The sequence below is a fragment of the Doryrhamphus excisus genome, chromosome 21 (genome assembly GCF_030265055.1).
Source record: "Doryrhamphus excisus isolate RoL2022-K1 chromosome 21, RoL_Dexc_1.0, whole genome shotgun sequence".
Taxonomy (NCBI): Eukaryota; Metazoa; Chordata; class Actinopteri; order Syngnathiformes; family Syngnathidae; genus Doryrhamphus; species Doryrhamphus excisus.
The window spans coordinates 10,014,768-10,033,976 of NC_080486.1; the positions used below are offsets into that span (position 1 = coordinate 10,014,768).

A 19,209-nucleotide genomic window follows, 5' to 3' on the forward strand; every position below is an offset into this window, starting at 1 on the left:
CAAGTGATTTAGCCACCGCGTGGCTAAATCATTCGCGTCGTAAATATCACTCCAATGTTGCATTCCAAATGAAATTCTCCTCCCGTTTTGAGAGGAAGGTGTCATGCTAATGCCGTCGTCGTTCCCACGCTGCTCCTGGAAACATCTGTCCTCCAAATCCCCCTTCAACGCCTCAGCTGACGTGGAAGCCTCCTGAGAGCTTTCCCATTGTCATGAAGCGGAGAGAATAAAGTAGTCCTGTTGGCTGTGTGAAATATGACCGGGATCATTTCTGGCCAGTGGCCATGTCCTGCATTAGATCCTCATATTAAAAAAAAAAAAAAAAAAGTAGTGCATATGTTGCTTACTGTAATACTGCAGCTCAGACTGTAGAATACTATAGGACAGTGTTGGGATCACTTGGGAATTACATTGCCGCCTTGTTTTTTCCGGGCACTCAATGAGAAAAGCAGTTCCTGTTGTGTTTTGAACAATATTCACCTCTTGACCCTCACGCCGACTCTTCGTCTTGATTTGAAGTACACGACTTGCAGTCACATGTGTTGGTTCTATTACCAAAGTAAACCTTGTTGGAGGCCATCTTGAAACAATTAAACAGGCTGTTATCCCATCCCGAGCAAGCTGTTCTTGTATCAGATTGGGGGCGGAAATGTTAGCCAGTACTTTTAGCCTAAAGGTGCTATGAATTTGGTAAAATATGAAAAAAAAAAACATTAAAAAAAATAATAATTAAAACCCTCTACTACAGGGGTCTCAAACTCAATATACCTGGGGGCCACTGGAGCTAGAGTCTGGGCAAGGCTGGGTCGCATCAGGTTTTTCCCAAAAAAAAATGCATTTATTAAAAACAAAAAAATTTTAAAAACTTCGTTTTGGTTCCAATTTTCTACAATAAAAGCTCTGATAAAACATTCCACTGTTCTCAAATATCTTAATTTTTCTGCACAAAATAAGATGAAAAATAAACAAATCAATAATAAAGAAAATCAATTAATCAGTAATAAATAAATATAATAATTATAATAATAATAATAATAATAATAAAACGGCAAATAATAAAAACTTAAGAAACCACATATAGTTGGTGGGTAGACAAATTATTTTTTTCAGATTACAAACAAAGCATTATTAGAGCCCTGTAGACATGACAAAACACGACTATAGTCACATTTATTTATTTTATTTACAACATATTGCGCAACTGCAGGGTCTTGAGACACATGCTAACTCGCAAACAAGTCGAGCTAGCGACCTAAACGGTAGCCTTCAAGTTATTTCCTTTAAACTTAAATAGCCAAAAACTTACCACTTCCACACGGATAGGGAGGATAACTATTAACAGTTATTTAACCTTTAACATGAACATTAATCAAACGTAATAATTTTTTCTGGGTACATGATACCATACAGCATCCATATCAAACATATTAAACTTTCATATCAAGGCGGGGGCCTCAAACTATAGTGTCATGCGGGCCACATTTGGCCCGCGGGCCGCGTGTTTGAGACCCCTGCTCTACTAGATACCCAGCATTTTCTATGCAAGTGTGAATGTGCGCCACTCTTTTAATTCCGAGTGTCCCTTCCTTGAAGTAAAAAGCTCCTATTGATTCTATTAGGCTGACTTTAATAAAGTGTAGTGTTCCTATTTATAGCAGACTAGTGGATTACTGAGATTTGATGGAGTCCCACATTGCTGAGTTTGCATCACAAGGACCGGGCTGTGTTTATCCTTAAGGACACAACTCACTGCTGCCCCCGGTGGAGCAGTGAGGAAACACACCGGTTTCTGCATGAATGAATGAATGAGTTCAGCATGAGACCCGGGACAAGATGATGAATCGGTCTTTCTGCTAAACCTGGCCCCCATCAGATGTATGGGCTCACAGCTAGGAGACCACGGTTCAATTCCACCCTCGGCACATCTCTGTGTGGAGTTTGCATGTTCTCCCCGTGCATGCGTGGGTTTTCTCCTGGTACTCCGGTTTCCTCCCACATTCCAAAAACATGCTAGGTTAATTAGCGACTCCAAATTGTCCATAGGTATGAATGTGAGTGTGAATGGTTGTTTGTCGATATGTGCCCTGTGATTGGCTGGCTGGCGACCAGTCCAGTGTGAACCCGGCCTCTCACCCAAAGACAGCTGGGATAGGCTCCATCCCACATTCCAGAAAAACATGCTAGGTTTATTAGCGACTCCAAATTGTCCATAGGTATGAATATGAGTGTGAATGGTTGTTTGTCTATATGTGCCCTGTGATTGGCTGGCTGGCGACCAGTCCAGTGTGAACCCCGTGCATGCATCTCACCTGAAGACGGCTGGGATAGGCTCCATCCCACATTCCAAAAAAAACATGCTAGGTTAATTAGCGACTCTCTATATGTGCCCTGTGGTTGGCTGGCGACCGGTCCAGGGTGTACCCCGCCTCTCGCCCGAAGACAGCTGGGATAGGCTCCAGCACCCCCGCGACCCTCGTGAGGAAAAGCAGTAGAAAATGAATGAATGAATTAATAATATTAATGAAAAAAATGCTGTTTAATTTCCTAATTGTCCAGTAAACTAACTCCACATGGGACTCCAATGGTTCCTCCCCCTAGGGCCTTCTACATGGATCAGTCCAATATGCCGCCAAGCTCTGCACCCAAGGCTGCTCTTATAGATAAGGTAAGATGATATAATAATACCTGCTTCATTCATGTTAGTCAAGGCGTCAAAACGCATTTATTAAAAACAGAAAAATATACAAACTTTTTCAGTGCTTTGGTTCAGATTTTCTACAATAATAAAACATTCCACTGTTCTCAAATATCTTAATTTTTATTTTTCTGCACAAAATAAGATGAAAAATAACTAAACAAATCAAGAATAAAGAAAATCAATCAATCAGTAATAAATAAATATAATAATAATAATAAAAGGGCAAATAATAAAAACTTAAGAAACCACATATAGTTGGTGGGTAGACAAATTATTTTTTTCAGATTAAAATTAACAAAGCATTATTAGAGCCCTGTAGACATGACAAAACACGACTACTTTTTTTATTCACAACATATTGCGCAACTGCAGGGTCTTGAGACACATGCTAACTCGCAAACTAGAGAGCTAGTGACCTAAACGGTAGCCTTCAAGTTATTTCCTTTAAACTTAAATCGCCAAAAACTTACCACTTCCACACGGATAGGGAGGATAACTATTTACAGTTATTTAACCTTTAACATGAACATTAATCTAACGTAATAATTTTTTCTGGATTCTACATGATACCGCACTAACATTAAACTTTCATATCAAGGCGGGGGCCTCAAACTAGTGTCCTGCGGACCACATTTGGCCCACGAGCCACATGTTTGAGACCCCTGATTTATATTGAAATATTGAAAAAAATTGTCATTTTTACTTAATAAGTACAAAGTATGACCTGAATATATATTTTATAAACATTCCGCGCAATATGATGTCATGTATTTTTGATGTGTAAGCTACTTTATTATTCCGTCCTTGTGTTTCTCCCCCAGCTGATGCGGCCCCTCAACGCAATGGAGGAGCTCTACCGTCTGATGGAGAGCTTCATCAGCTGTCGCCGCACAGCCGCCTGCCAATTCACCGCCTGCGGGGCGTCCGGAGTGGGCCTCCTGACGGTGGCGTCGGAGCTGTGCTCGCGTCTGGGGGCCACGCACATCGTCATGTGCAACAGCGGCGTTCACCGGTGAGCGGCGTTCTGTTTCCCCCCCCCCGCGCGGTCGCCTTGAAACCGAACTTTCTCATCCGCGTCATCGTCTGACTGACTCTTGACTCTTCGCCGCCATTCTTGGCTTGAATTAGCAGTAGCATATTTCATGCCTAATTGGGCTCCATTCTTCTTCAGAGCAGATGTGGGAGGGGCTTAGCAGGCGGAAGACGGGTCAATCACCTCCGTTCTCAATGACCTCTATATATGGCCGCCCCTGTTAATTCGCCCCCGGCTGAGCCACCATTCATCAATTGACAGGGACAGAAATATCCTGATCGTTTGTCACCGTCGTTCATCTTTCATCTGCTGCTCTCTCTCCTCTCATCCCCCCTCCCTCCTCCCTCCTTCCTCCTCCTCCTTCTCTTCATACCCTCCATGACAGTTTCCATATCTTTTTGTCTCGCTTTCATGCGCCCGCTCACACGCCGAGGGTTGGTGACTGATGGCTTGATAAAGTCACACGTCTGCTTGCCTGATCTCTAATAGAAAGTTTCTGGCGTTGTGTACTTTATTAACCCAAAGTGGGCTTGTTTGTGTGTGTGTGTGTGTGTGTGTGTGTGTGTGTGTGTGTATATACTGTATAGGCGCTCACATAAACAAGTTTAATGGACTATAACCCTGCACATGACAGCAAGGGAACTCTCTTAACTTGACTTGAATAGGATTCCACCATAAAAAAACATAAACACTATTTCAGTATTTAAAGTTAGGTAACTGGTGGCCATGGGCCAAATCTGGTCCACTGGTTTGGCTGCGGGGACCCACCATTACCTTTCATTCATTCATTCATTTTCTACTGCTTATTCTCACAAGGGTCACTGGGGTGCTGGAGCCTATCCCAGCTGTCTTCCAGTGAGAGACGGGGTACACCCTGGACTGGTGGCCAACCAATCACAGGGCACATATAGACAAACAACCATTCACACTCACATTCATACCTATGGACAATTTGGAGTCGCTAATTAACCTAGCATGTTTTTTTGGAATGTGGGAGGAAACCCATGCAAACTCCACACAGAGATGGTCGAAGGTGGAATTGAACTCGGGTCTCCTAGCTGTGAGGTCTGCGCGCTAACCACCGTTCAGCCCATTACATTTTCTTGTGCAAAAACAATGTGAAATAATTATAAACGATTATACTGGGGTTGTCGAGTGGTTAGCACACAGGCCTCACAGCTACAAGACCCGAGTTCAATTCCACCCTCGTTTGCATGTTCTACCCGTGCATGCGTGGGTTTTCTCCGGGTACTTCGGTTTCCTCCCACATTCCAAAAACATGCTAGGTTAATTAGCGTCTCCAAATTGTCCATAGGTATGAATGTGAGTGTGAATGGTTGTTTGTCTATATGTGCCCTGTGATTGGCTGGCGACGAGTCCAAGGTTGTACCCCGCCTCTCGAAGACAGCTGGGATAGGCTCCAGCACCCCCTGCGACCCTTGTGAGGATAAGCGGTAGATAAGCCTGTTAGCAGGTATTCTAAAATGCCGGTTTGCATTAACAAGCAGTGTAAACACACATACAGCTGTCCCAGCATGCTCTGCTAAACTAAGCTAACTCAATGGACTAAAAGTCACTATCATAAGAGTTGCTTGGACATGTTTAGTTGTGTTTGAAAGGCAATTCTGCCACGATTGAGTAGTCCGCTGGTTAGATTCCATTTTTATTGTCCAGTTTCGACTGACTTCCTGTGCCTTTCACAACAAAAGTAATTGTTGTCATGCTGAATTTCAGGTTTTCTGTTTTTGGGCTAATATTTTTAGCAAAATTGTTTAATTTTTCCAGTGAAATGACAACAATCGGCATTGTTTTGACTTTCCAGTTTGAGGACATGTTAGTACATCAGTGAGCAAGAATTATCGTCATTCCCACAAGTGGTTGATGTGCGTAAAATGGCTTCTGACACCAGTTTGTGAGTCATTAGTGACACTGATTAACACACACACATACACACACAAACATAGAGCGAGTGAGGACAGTGTGTGAAAATCCTCGGAGTGCCAGTGACGGGCGTTCAGGTTGCTGGGTGACCTTTCCAGCCTAACAAGCTGTGCTGGTTTATCGATCCCGAGTCTTTTCACTGCAAATTGAACTGTCCAAAGTCTCCACACTGCCTGCCGCTGTTTCATTGAGTTACACCCCCTAGGGGGGGGATTGCTGGGGGGTATTCACAAGAATCTGAATACTTTTACCGCACGTAACTTTGAATGAGATATAATCTAATTTTAGCAGCGTGATGGAAAAGTAATAAACTCGTATTTTTAGCATCTTTTTTCCGTACTGATAAAGATGAGTTTAAATATCTCTCTTTCTGGAGAGCGATGAAGGGAATAGCATAAAGCGGCATGCTCTCCTCTCTTCCTTAAGGCTGCTGAGGTGATTTATCGCCGCCTGCTTCATGCTGTTCCAATCCACTTACGCTCATGCGGAGTCCAAAGTGATCAAGGAGAAGAAAACTCAAGAAAAAGGAAACAAAACTGCAAAATGCGCCCCAAATAAATAAACAGTGGATTGTTTTTCCTTTTTGTTGTTTATAGTCGGAAGTCAACATTACTACGTTTGTATCTAAGAGTAGTTCAGGAAGAAAGGCTTTATCAGGCTACAGTTGATGTTATTGGTCATTTCCTTTTGAGACAACAAAGGGCAGACTCACATGCCCAAATCTGTTTAAATTATTGCTACAGTAAACCTCGGATATATCGGATTCAATTGTTCCCACTGGTTTTGTCCGATATAAGCGAAATCCGTTATATGCCTATACCGGAAAATGTCCGCAAATGACGTCGTATAGTGGCCTGTCACGATTCGGCGAATCGGAGCGCCACGATGCGGCCATCCGATATATGCGAGGGAAATTTAATGGAAATGCATTGGAACGGGACTGGAGATTTTGTCCGAAATAGGCGAAATCCGTTATAAAAAATCCGATATATGCAATGAATTTTTATTGGAAATGCATTACAGAAAAATCGGTTCTTTTTTATCTGTCCGTTGTGAGCGAATTTCCGATATATCCGAGTCCGATATATCCGAGGTTTACTGTAGTCGGAAGTCAACATTGCTACGTTTGTATCTAAGAGTAGTTCAGGAAGAAAGGCTTTATCAGGCTACAGTTATTGGTCATTTCCTTTGAGACAACAAAGGGCAGACTCACATGCCCAAATCTGTTTAAATTATTGCTATTAGACATTAAATTTTTCAAATATAACACCCTTTTTTCTCATGATAAACACTGTTTCTGCCCCCCCGCCCCCCTTGCAGCTGCACCCTGAGCGTGACACTACAGCAGGCCATCCTCTTAGCCCGGAACCACGGCCTGCCCCCTCGCTGCATCATGCAGGCCACTGATGTCATGAGGAAGCAGGTAAGAGGTGCAGCTCTATTATCTAATAATCCTCCATAACCGCTCTTTGTCCGATATAGCTAACATATGCTAACATAACAAATGTGCTTAGCGCCGCTTCGGTTTGGACGCTTTGAGCATTTTTATTTCATGTCACACGGTGAAAAGGTCACAGTGGAGCTGAGGGAGTCTTGACGCTGTTGTCATATTTGAGTGTGGCAATAAAGGCCACGGCATTGAACAATGAAGTGTCTTTTTCCAGTGTTTTGATTTTTGTCAATGAAAGCATAAATAATACAAATGCAGCATTCAGTTATAGTACGTCTTTTATATTGTTTTTTGCATGAGAGGCAAAAAAAAGGTTCAGCTGCACGGTGGTCGAGTGGTTAGCACACACGCCTCACAGCTAGGAGACCCAAGTTCAATTCCACCCTCGGCCATCTCTGTGTGGAGTTTGCATGGGTTTTCTCCCACATTCCAAAAACACGCTAGGTTAATTAGCGACTCCAAATTGTCCATAGGTATGAATGTGAGTGTGAATGGTTGTTTGTCTCTGTCCTGTGATTGGCTGGCCACCAGTCCAGGGTGTACCCCGCCTCTCGCTCACCCGAAGACAGCTGGGATAGGCTCCAGCACCCCCCACCCCGACCATTGTGAGGGTAAAAGGTAGAAAATGAATGAATTAATTTTTTTCTTATGAGTCACTCACTGAAGTGAATCGGGTACTTTTGAGTCAGGCCTCACAGCTTGAAGACACGAGTTCGATTCCACCCTCGGCCATCTCTGTGTGGAGTTTGCATGTTCTCCCCGTGCATGCGTGGGTTTTCTCCGGGTACTCCGGTTTCCTCCCACATTCCAAAAACATGCTAGGTTAATTAGCGACTCCAAATTGTCCATAGGTATGAATGTGAGTGTGAATGGTTGTTTGTCTATATGTGCCCTGTGATTGGCTGGCCACCAGTCCAGGGTGTACCCCGCCTCTCGCTCACCCGAAGACAGCTAGGATAGGCTCCAGCACCCCTCGTGACCCTAGTGAGGACGAGCGGCAGAAAATTAATGAATGTTAGTTTTCTGGCTGCACGGTGTTCATGTGGTTTGCGCACAGGCCTCACAACTCGGAGACCCGTTCAATTCCACCCCTCTGTGAGGAGTTTGTGGGTTTTCTCCGAGTACTCCGGTTTCCTCCCACATTCCAAAAAACATGCTAGGTTAATTAGCGACTCCAAATTGTCCATAGGTATGAATGTGAGTGTGAATGGTTGTTTGTCTATATCCCGCCGCGGGTGTATCCCGCCTCTCGCTCACACGAAGACAGCTGGGATAGGCTCCAGCAGGATAATAAAGGTAGAAAATGAATGATGACGTAACTGCACAATAGATGAGCTCATGTTTAGTGCACTTTTAAAACCGCCCACAAAGTGTAGTTTTTATAAGAGCTGGGCATGCATCTTTGCCTTATAAAAAAGCACTCAGCAGCAACCAGGAAGTGAAAAGGCTTGGCGCCATGTGTAGCGTTCAAGGGGCTACGCATTGAAGGATAATTTCAATGCATGGTTCGAATTTCTATTGGACATCCTTTATTAATAATAGCTTAATAGGTTCATTAGCGACTCTGAATTGTCCATAGGTGTGAATGGTTGTTTTTTTTTTTGTATGTGCCCTGTGATTGGCTGGCGACCAATCCGACATCATCATCCATTGTTATTATGTTAAATACACCATTTTTGGGGCACTTTTTGTTAATCAATGGAGTTGACCTCAGTGTGCGTTAGAACCGACTTAGACAGGATTGTTGTGAGTCTTGTTGATCCTCTCACTCAGACGTCAGCTGATGAATGGGAAGAAAGGCAAAATGGCTGAATAGTGTCCCGTAAATGACAACGGAGGAGATTTAGCACCGTTTTTCATTGCTCTCGTACGTCTCGTACGTAAACGTAGCCTCTAATGCATCACCGAATAAGTTGTCTTTCTCGTCCTATTAGACAATGAACACTAAAACGCAGTAAGCGAATAAATTGTCAATGACAAAAACATGTAAGTTATCGCATGTGTCAACATGATAACTTACACGAGAATGAATTATTAGTATTAATAAACCAAAGCAATGATGAGTTACCACTGAAAGTTATATTGTTTTGAAACATGGAATAACCTTGCGATGTCGACATTTGTTTATAGAGGGGTTATATTTCTTTCCGTTATCTTTGTGCTTCTTGTGATCGTCCTTTTAAGGGACATTAGGGGCCATCTTTGCCTGGAGGCTGTGATAACAATCGAGTAATTGCTGGTAGCATCCCGCTAGCAAGGGAGCAAGAATGTCACACTGACCCGTCGTGCCCAAGAGGTTGGCTAATGCGCATTTAGGACACGGCTAATGTTGTCGCTTGTAATTTGATTGTGTGTTTTTTGCATGTGTGTTTGTTAGTGTACTTTTCCACCCCCCCACCCCGCCTCTTTCACCTCCTGTCCTTGCTGGTTGTGTAAGTGCAGACTCCACACAAGCAGTCTGCATCCAGACTGGACCAAATCCTCAATACTGTAAACACCATTCATCATACAAACTCCATTTTATAGCCCCCCCCAGTAAAGACTATTTACTGTGGATGTGCTCTTCCGCAGTTTGCAAGACGACCATAAGGACGCATTTTTGTAACCTTTACGACTTAAGAACTGGGAAAATCTGCAGAGTTCCGCGTGACTTAATAGCAAGCAATAGAGATCTTATTTTCAAGCAACAGCTGAATCATCTTTTTTTCGTTTTATATTGCGCTCATATTACTTTGTGTGCAATATTCAGAGGGCATAAAAGTTCTTTTGCTGCTTATTTTCCCTCTGTGACGTTTATTTCTACAGTAGCTTCTTTCCAACCATCTTCCTGTGTTTCTCTTTTAGGGTGCCAGAGTTCAGAATTCTGCTAAGAATCTGGGAGTGAGGGATCGGACGCCGTCCTCTGTACCAAGGTAGCGTTACATTACATCTACCGACGGTGTGGTAACAAACTATTAGCATCAACATTGCAGTTTTTACTGCTTTTTTTCATTTGTTTTTGTAGTTTTTACATTTTTTTTTCATTGAATTTCTCCAATGCGTCACAGGTTAATAATAATAATATCCCCCAGGTCACATTTTTTCACACCTCTGGTCTACATGTCCTGATATTGTCATGGTTTGAAGTGGTTTTTATAAATGCGGGAGTTGTTGGCAAACAAAAAAATGTCGGAATTTGAAATGTTGTCATGTAAAAATTAAGAATTAATGGTGAAATGTAAAAATATGTCAAAGGATTACACAAGAACAGAGGATCGAACCAGCAACCATTGGGTTGGAAATCACCCTGTAGAATAAGTGGAATGTTACAGTAATGAAAAAAAAAATGTAGGATTACATGAGGATAGAGGATTGAACCAGCAACTATTGCGATGGAAGTCACCCTGTAGAGTAACTGGAATGTTACAGTAATGAAAAATGGAAACTATTTTTTTAAAAGATTACATAAGGATAGAGGATCGAACCAGCAACCATTGGGTTGGAAGTCACCCTGTAGAATAAGTGGAATGTTACAGTAATGAAAAAAGGAAACAATTTATTAAAAGATTACATGAGGATAGAGGATCGAACCAGCAACCATTGGGATTGAAGTCACCCTGTAGAATAACTGGAATGTTACAGTAATGAAAAATGAATTTTTTTTTTGAAAGACTACACAAGGATAGAGGATCGAACCAGCAACTATTGGGATGGAAGATGCCGCATCTTAGAAGGTGAAATGTATAAATAGGCTAAACAACTACATGAGGACTGAGGATCGAACCAACAACCATGGGACAGGGAAGACAAAGTCCAATGTTAGTCATGTAAAATGATTTAAATTTCTCCTGAAAATTGAGAAATTTGAAATGTCGTAAAGCAAAAATGCTGACTATATGTCACAATGGTTGGGAATTGAATCAGCAACCGTGCGGTTGCCGACCAACCTTGTCGCCTTCTCGAATGAACAGAACGTTACAGTAACGGGCACTACAGTATTAAGTATATTTATTTAAATTATTTTCTTATGTATTTTTATTTTTATATTTTATCGAATTATATTTATTTTTAACACAGCTAGCTTCCTCGGCTCTTTGCTAACAAGGCTTCTCTCCGAGTCTTATCAAATGCTGTCCGTCTTAATTTGTTGTGCCAAATGGCTCCATTAGAGGGACTCAGCATTTTTTGTCCGTTTCATATACAGTTCATATAGTCGTGTGTGTGTGTGTGTGTGTGTGTGTGTGTGTGTGTGTGTGTGTGTGTGTGTGACAGACGGCCCTTTTTGAACCTCTTAGCCAAATTGACAAACACAATTAGGTCGCGGCGTGATCTGTGTCCCTGCCTCCGAAGGAAGGACCCGCTCGTGTTGATCAGGAGTTGACGTGTACCCCGGCGAGGAAGGGGTCCGACGTAAACGCAGCCAAATGTAAATGCAGAAATTTCACATTTGCTTTGTCAGCATCGGGCTAGCGGTTTGGAACGTTCCGTGCCAAAAAGTGTGACATCACTCTTGGAGGTAGAACTGAGCCATGAAAAATCTGGACACTCCACCCCCCCCCCAACCTCAATTCACTTCTCATTTAACATTCCTGTAATGTACCATCTTTGTCACTAGGGGGAGCAACTACTAACCATAACTAATAACAATAACAAAACACTCCGATATTTTTTTTAATCTCAGGTTGTACAAGCTGTGCCAGCCCCCGCCCCCTGACGGTGACCCATGATGCATTGCCACCAGGACGACCACGCAGAAGAACAGGAGTCTTCTCCTTTTTTAGTATTCATGAAGAAGTATTTTATACATAAATATATATATACTGTATATGAATATGTCCCAGAGTTGGGACCTGAAGTGTAAATAGAATTGTAGTATTTTTTAATACTTTACTTTAATACTGTGTTTTGTTGAATCTCATTTTTTATTGTGTATTATTGGCTTGACGTTTATTTCTCATAGTATTTCATAATCATAACATGCTTTGCTTCAAGTGTTTATTGTACATATTTCACATTTATTTTATATCGTGTCCAATAGTATTTCAGTATTAACATGTAGAAATGTGTTTTTTTTTTTTTTTTTTACATTACTCAGGTTTCTTCTTGTGTTCCATGTAGTACTGTAAATGGTAAGTCACACTATGCAAACTAACAACAGCGTCAATAAGCTCTGATAGGGTATAAAAAATACACATAAACATAGTTGGTTTACTTGGAAAATGCATATAAAATGTGTATTAAAATACATATCGGCCAATGAGTGGCCATTCGTACTATTAGAATGAGAATAAACGTATTATATTGGATCAATTCATTTGTGACTTATATAATGTTGAATATTAATAAGCAATTAGACAGTAATGGCGGAGTCTTTCTTAATGAGTGGAGCTGCAGTGAGTGGATGCATTACAAGAGAGGGAGGGGCACCGTCCATCCACGCATGCATTCAGAGTGGAGGGGGGGGGGCGGGAAGACTTAGAACCTGCACCGCTGTTGAGCTCCACTCTTACGGAAGCAAGCAAAACGAGCCAGCCGGATGAAGATGGTCCCGGACCGACTGTCCACCACCATGTGCCCGGCTGCTCGCAGCCTTCCCCGGGCAGCCGGTCTAATGTGAGTCGGGGAAGAACGGTGGTGGTGTGTGTTTTTTTTTGTTTTTTTTTTTGTCAACATGTGAAGCGGGCTGAAGGACGAAGGACAGCGGCTCACTGGACGATCTCATCCCGCTGAAAGCTCTTCAGAGAGGGGGGGCAGCCGCCCTCCTCACACCCCTCATCACTTTCTCCATGGCGTCTCCGCAACAGTCAAGGATTCAGTCGTACCTGGAAAAGAATAAAATCGGACCTTTATTTGAGGTGAGTAACTTCTTACTCGACTCCACAGTCAATTTCAATGCTTGTGGTAATTACCGTAATGTCATGTAAACACTAATTGCTTTACTGAGTCAACAACTAATTGGGAAAAATCCTATTTATCCATGCATTGTGTTGCAATGGAGGCGTCTAGTAGTTTGATGCCTTGCTCAAAAGCATTTAAGTAGTGTCAAATTCCACAGTAATGCATGTATTTCAGGTACATGGAACCTCATAAACAATATTAAAAATTTATAAAAAAATCTACATTTACATTAAAATAGCAGTTTAATATTTAAAAACATGTACAGTACAGCCTATATGTATGCATGTGCATATATATATATATATATACACCTTTATGCCTTATATATACAGGTGCACCTCAATACATATGTTTGAAAACTTTATTATATTATTATAATATAATATATTATATTTTTAGACACTTCACTGTTGACAATGAAATATTAATGTATTTCTTAACATTAATTCATCTAAATTAATCACATATATATATACATATATACACATTATGCCTTATATATGCAGGTGCACTTCAATAGATATGTTTGAAAACTTTATTATATTATAATATATATAATAATATATTATTTATTATATTTTTAGTCACTTCACTGTTGACGTAATGAAATATTAACAATGTATTTCTTAATATTAATTCATCTAAATTAATCTAAATGTCCTAATTTTGACATTTAAGTGCCTCACATAAATAAATCTATTGATTGATTGATTATTAATCAATTAGTTCTTAAAAATCCACACACACAAACAGTACCAGGGATCCCCCTCGAGTGTTTCCACCTCTCTGTGTGTGTTGCTCTAGGGACTATCTGAGTGTTGGTGACTTGATTTACGCTTTTTTTTAACTTGTGTGTGTGTTTTGATTTATTAAAAGCGAGGCAAACCGCTCCATCATGGTGACACGAAAGGTGCAGCTGTATGTGTGTGTGTGTGTGTGTGTGTGTGTTTGTGAGAAGCCATCATCACATGACGCAAAGTGCTGACGTGACACTTTGCTTTTAGCATGGTAGCAGCACAACACAAAATACACACCACAGGAAACGCATGCTAAGCAGATGTAAGAGGAGAGGGAGGGTGTTTTTCAGCACCATGGACAGACACACACACACACACACACACACCTGATGTGTATTTATGTGTAGTCATTACACACACACACACACACACACAACCCAATTTTCCTCCCTCCCTTCTTCTTCATCGTCCACCTTTTATCGTTGATATTCCTGCTAAATGTCATGAAGTTGCTCATTCATTTTGTCAACCATAATTGCAATTGAGGCAAAATGGAGTGCACTACTTATCTGCAGCCAATAGGGGCGCTGTTTCAAATGTGAATTTTTTCCCCCTATGCATAATAAGGACGTTTTATGATATGCTAGTGATATTGACACCAGCAGGCATGTCTTAGAAGTTAATTGTATTTGCTTCTCCAGGTTTTGGTTTGTGATATTTACTGTTTTTGACATTTTTGGAGTCGGTATGCTTTATGTAGCAAATAGGCAGCGTGTGCATGTGTTTATCTTGTTGTAGGTGAGAAGACAAACGATGCCAATTAGCAGTAAAGTGGAAATGATCAGCCAGTGTTGTGTCCCTGCGTTAGGTTGTAGAATGATTTCTTTTAAGGCTTGATTAGCATTTGTCTTCAAAATATCTGCTGGACGTAAGTGTCATTTAAGAACGTACTCGGCCATTTTTTGCAAAGCTATAAAGTAATGGCGGATATGTTTGTGGTTTTGTTATTGTAGTTGTCCTCAGCAAGTGGTCAAGATATTCAGCCATACATATGAAATATAAACAAAAACATTTCACAAGTTGTGTCCTTATTTTCTGTCATCTCCGTTCATATATTGAATTATAATCAGGCAATAGCATGGTCAGCTAACAGCTATGTCCGCCGAGGACCCTTTTTCGCCTTGAAGGCTGTGACGAATGCAATAATATCATACACACAGCGGTGGGTTTTACACTTTTTAATATTCGTAGATAAACATTGTTCATATCCATATCATTAAATGGTTATGATACGTTATTTGAACCAGAGTGTATCCAATTAAAGTGTTTTATTAAGGTTTTTAGCAACTGAGCTAGCCGTGCCACAGTTGATAGCCAGTGCTAATTAGCAACTAGCTAGCATGTATACATGTTTTGGAGGGAAATGCGTCAAGTACGTTATACTGTAATAAACGAAATAAATTAAATGTAATTTGTGAACTTAGTAAAGTTTCAGGATTTTATTACACGAGGGCTTGGTGATACTGCGTATTTTGGTATAATCCGAAACCAACGTAATACATAATTATACCGATACTGACACTTTAAACTTTACTATTTCACAGCCTTGCTTTCGATTAATTGCTATTTTTCAGCCATACTTAGTCCCACAAATTGTGATGAGACATACTTTTTAAGGTGTTGCTCTCACAGTAGTGTTAAGGAGTCATTACAAACAGTCCAGGCAGCTGAGCACACAGCCCAGATGCATCATGGGAAAGTTTAGAGCAAGGATGGAGCTAGGGAAGAGAGCTAGGTCTAATCTGAGGAAGGCTACCAGTGCGACAGGAGGAGATGATTTGTAGGGAAACAGCCAGAGAGGACGACGGCTGCATGCTAATACTTTTACAAATGACCTCAACACAAGCATTGACCTATATTCTTTAACTATGCAGATGTGTTTGTTTACATTTATTATGACTTATGCTTTCTTATGAAGTGATAATCAATTCCACGGTAAAGCTGTAACAATTATTATTAGTTTTAGATGAATTAATAATGAATATTTGACATGTAAAAGAACATTGTTTCTGCACTCTAGTCATCACATTTTCCTGAAAACATCTTCACAAGGGGACCGCTCAGATTAAAAATGGCCGCCATGACAAGCATCTATCACCCAGTACCGATGAAACGAATCGTTGCCGCCCCTTAATTGCCCCGCTGCAATGACAAACAGCAGGTAAATAGTCTGTATAGTAATGGCGGGGGGGCTGCTAGTAGATAGTTGTTTTGGAAGCTGCATTCATTCTCCCACACAAGGGCGAGTCATGATGAGAGCATGTCTGCGTTTTATTGCTCTAGACTTTGTGCAGTCGTGACAAGAATAGAAATCAATCATACATGCAGACATTTTTTTTACACGGGGGGGTGATGCAGGAGAGACAAGTGAACCGCTATGCTAGAAATGCTAAAGGTAGACTACACTCTATGGCGTGTTAAAAGTCATTCAAGTGCCAATTTTAATCCATCCTAGTTGAATGAAAGTTGACTATATGGACCGCTACATCACCAGTCGGCGATATGAACCACTACACTACCAATTCAGACGTATTTTTCTGTAATAGTTTGGCGAAATTCCGAGTTCGCAGCATTCCAGGTGATGTAACTGATTCACACCCTTTTTTCCCCACTTTACGCAGGCTTACGAGGCGGCCATGTGGCGGGTCATGGTGTCATTGAGAGTCTCCGTCCCCATGGGGGGGGCTTCCAATGTCACTTGGCTGGCAGACAGATATTCAATTACGGCCTCCATGGCCAAAAAGTGGCGGTTGTAGCCTCAGGGTGGTAAAGAACACATCTGGAACCTGATGGCTGCTCTTTTAAGTGAAGATACATTCTAGTATTGATCCTCTTCATGTTAGTCAAAGCATGTCATCATCACAGGAAGTGACATACGTATTGTATTCTATTGGTCTCAGAGTAGATGGTGAAGGACGTGAAGGGGTGCACTCGCTCACTCGGGCACACAATCAGTGTATGCTGGCACGCGGCTTCCTTTTTTTTTTCTTATTTTTTTTTACAGTACAGACGTGGCCAGCATGCAGATGAGGAGGTCTTTGCTGTTTTTAACCACTCCTCCTCGCATCACTGTGTAAGGGGGACATTCCTTCCATCTTGGAGGCAGCCGCTTGAAATAGGTTGTCAATTTTATTTCCATTGCTTTTCCTTGGGCTGCACGGCGGTCGAGTGGTTAACACGCAGGCCTCACAGCTAGGAGACCCAAGTTCAATTCTGTGTGGAGTTTGCATGGGTTTTCTCCGGGTACGCTCACATTCCAAAAACATGCTAGGTTAATTAGCGACTCCAAATTGTCCATAGGTATGAATGTGAGTGTGAATGGTTGTTTGTCTATATGTGCCCTGTGATTGGCTGGCCGCCAGTCCAGGGTGTACCCCGCCTCTCGCCAGCTGGGATAGTCTCCAGCACCCCCCGTCCGACCCTTGTCAGTATAAGTGGTAGAAAATGAATGAATGAATGAATGCTTTTCCTTGGGCTACACAGTGGTTGAGTGGTTAACGTGCGGGCCTCACAGCTTGGAGACCCAAGTTCAATTCTGTGTGGAGTTTGCATGGGTTTTTTCCAGATACTCCGGTTTCCTCCCACATTCCAAAAACATGCTAGGTTAATTAGCAACTCCAAATTGTCCATAGGTATGAATGTGAGTGTGAATGGTTGTTTTTCTATATGTGCCCTGTGATTGGCTGGCCACCAGTCCAGGGTATACCCCGCCTCTTGCCTGAAGACAGCTGGCATAGGCTCCGACTCTCGTGAGGAAAAGCGGTAGAAAATGAATGAATTGAACTCATTGGGAAAACCCATTTAAGGACGCTGTCATGATACTACAATGATGACTACTGGTCATCAAGTGTCAGTAATGACACACAAGCACCAGACTATATATAATCCCTACTGTTAACAGCTTATATACTCTTAATTTAATGGGTAATAAGAATGTAAATGTGACTATAGGGGTGTTATTTCATGTGTAGAAGGCTCTAATAATGTACAATTATAAACCAGTCCAGGGTGTACCCCGCCTCTCGCCTGAAGACAGCTGGGATAGGCTCCAGCACCCCTGCGACCCTCGTGAGGAAAAGCGGTAGAAAATGAATGAATGAATTTAATGGATAATAAGAATGTAAATGTGACTATAGGGGTGTTATTTCATGTCTAGAGGGCTCTAATAATGTACAATTATAGACAATTCTAGACCAGTGCAGGGTATACCCCGCCTCTTGCCCGAAGACAGCTGGGATAGGCTCCAGCACCCCCGCGACCCTCATGAGGATAAGTGATAGAAAATTAATGAAGCTTTTCCTTGTCAGACATCTGACTTTTCTGATTTCCTCGACTTCCTGAAGGCATCACATGCTAACAAACATGATTAGTTTTATTGAATAATTAAGTTCATGTGGTAGATTTGATTCCAAATTGAAATTAATTTGCATCATTTTGCTTTCAGTGTCCCAATGCTCTGCTAACTTGATTCATACCTTATTCATTGCACTCTATATGTTTTATTTATACAGTAGCTATTTTATCTGCAGTCATCGCAGGTACTACCATGGGTTCACTTTTTGCAGTATACTGTATTTGGTCCATGCTGACATATTTTGTGACCTTACCGCAATTTCTTACCGCAGCCAGAGAAATTCAGCTTGGCTTTACACCACAGTGTCTGACACCTTGAATTCATCTTCAAGGCAGCCGCTCCGGAGTTATTACAGCCATAATGAAAAAGCTGTTACTTTTAAGCCATATAAACTGACTCAAAAGCAGCGTTTTCGGTATTGTTTCTTAGCTTTTAACGCTGACTCGGCTGTTCTCTTTTTTTATCGTAGGAGTTGATGACCAGACTGATAAGCGAGACTCCCGACCATCCGATTCCTTTCCTCATTGATCACCTGCAGACCAAACAGGACAGTCCAGGAAAGATGCACAGAGCTCTGTCGGGTTCTGCGGCGCTTTGGGCTCAGAGCTCGCCGGGTTGGTGTGCAACACATGACATGTATACGTTATCATCGCAATGTTTGGATTGTGTAACTTTGTGTTTTTTTTTTTTTTGCGTCTTCAAAAGAAAGCAAAAACACTGGAAGGGAGCCACGCCATTGCGAGAAACCGTGGAAGATTCACTCTAAAAAACCCAAGAAGTCCAAAAGCGACTTGGCCGTGTCGAGTCTGTCGCCGCCATCACCAGAATCCAAGTCCTGTAAGTTCAAATCTCATTTTAGACTAATATACTCCTTGAAAAATAGCTGCAGTACTAATTATATGGCTTGTATCGCTGTCACACGCACTGCTGGGTTTAATCCCCTCTTTTAATTTTATGTGATTATCTGGAATTGAAATTAGTCACAGAGTACTTTATTGTCGTTCTTTTATGATGTGTTTTTTGTTTCCTATTTTAATATTTCATTGACATAGTTTTGTA

The 19,209-nt window shown here is 41.6% G+C and overlaps 2 protein-coding genes across 10 annotated transcripts in view; both read left to right on the forward strand.

Moving 5' to 3' along the window:
• The window catches only part of prex2 (phosphatidylinositol-3,4,5-trisphosphate-dependent Rac exchange factor 2), a 110,524-nt gene extending 98,289 nt beyond the window's left edge, over positions 1-12,235 (forward strand). For all 5 annotated transcript variants that reach the window (XM_058059627.1, XM_058059628.1, XM_058059625.1 and 2 more), the window contains 5 exons: positions 2,599-2,665; positions 3,520-3,710; positions 6,993-7,095; positions 9,967-10,034; positions 11,783-12,235. In XM_058059627.1, coding sequence (XP_057915610.1) covers positions 2,599-2,665; positions 3,520-3,710; positions 6,993-7,095; positions 9,967-10,034; positions 11,783-11,828 — 475 coding nt within the window. In that variant the 3' untranslated portion in view covers positions 11,829-12,235. The remainder of the gene's footprint in view (positions 1-2,598; positions 2,666-3,519; positions 3,711-6,992; positions 7,096-9,966; positions 10,035-11,782) is intronic.
• A 344-nt stretch (positions 12,236-12,579) lies between these two features.
• The window catches only part of c21h8orf34 (chromosome 21 C8orf34 homolog), a 54,650-nt gene continuing 48,020 nt past the window's right edge, over positions 12,580-19,209 (forward strand). For 3 of the 5 annotated variants that reach the window (XR_009120490.1, XR_009120491.1, XM_058059686.1), the window contains exons 1-3: positions 12,580-12,956; positions 18,620-18,764; positions 18,856-18,987. Coding sequence is in view for 3 of the 5 variants with exons in the window: in XM_058059686.1 (XP_057915669.1) it covers positions 12,888-12,956; positions 18,620-18,764; positions 18,856-18,987 (346 nt within the window). In the remaining 2 variants the exon portion in view is untranslated. Of the gene's footprint in view, positions 12,957-14,523; positions 14,959-15,816; positions 15,958-18,619; positions 18,765-18,855; positions 18,988-19,209 lie in introns of those variants that run through there. The other 2 variants (XM_058059687.1, XM_058059688.1) reach the window with 2 other exon arrangements.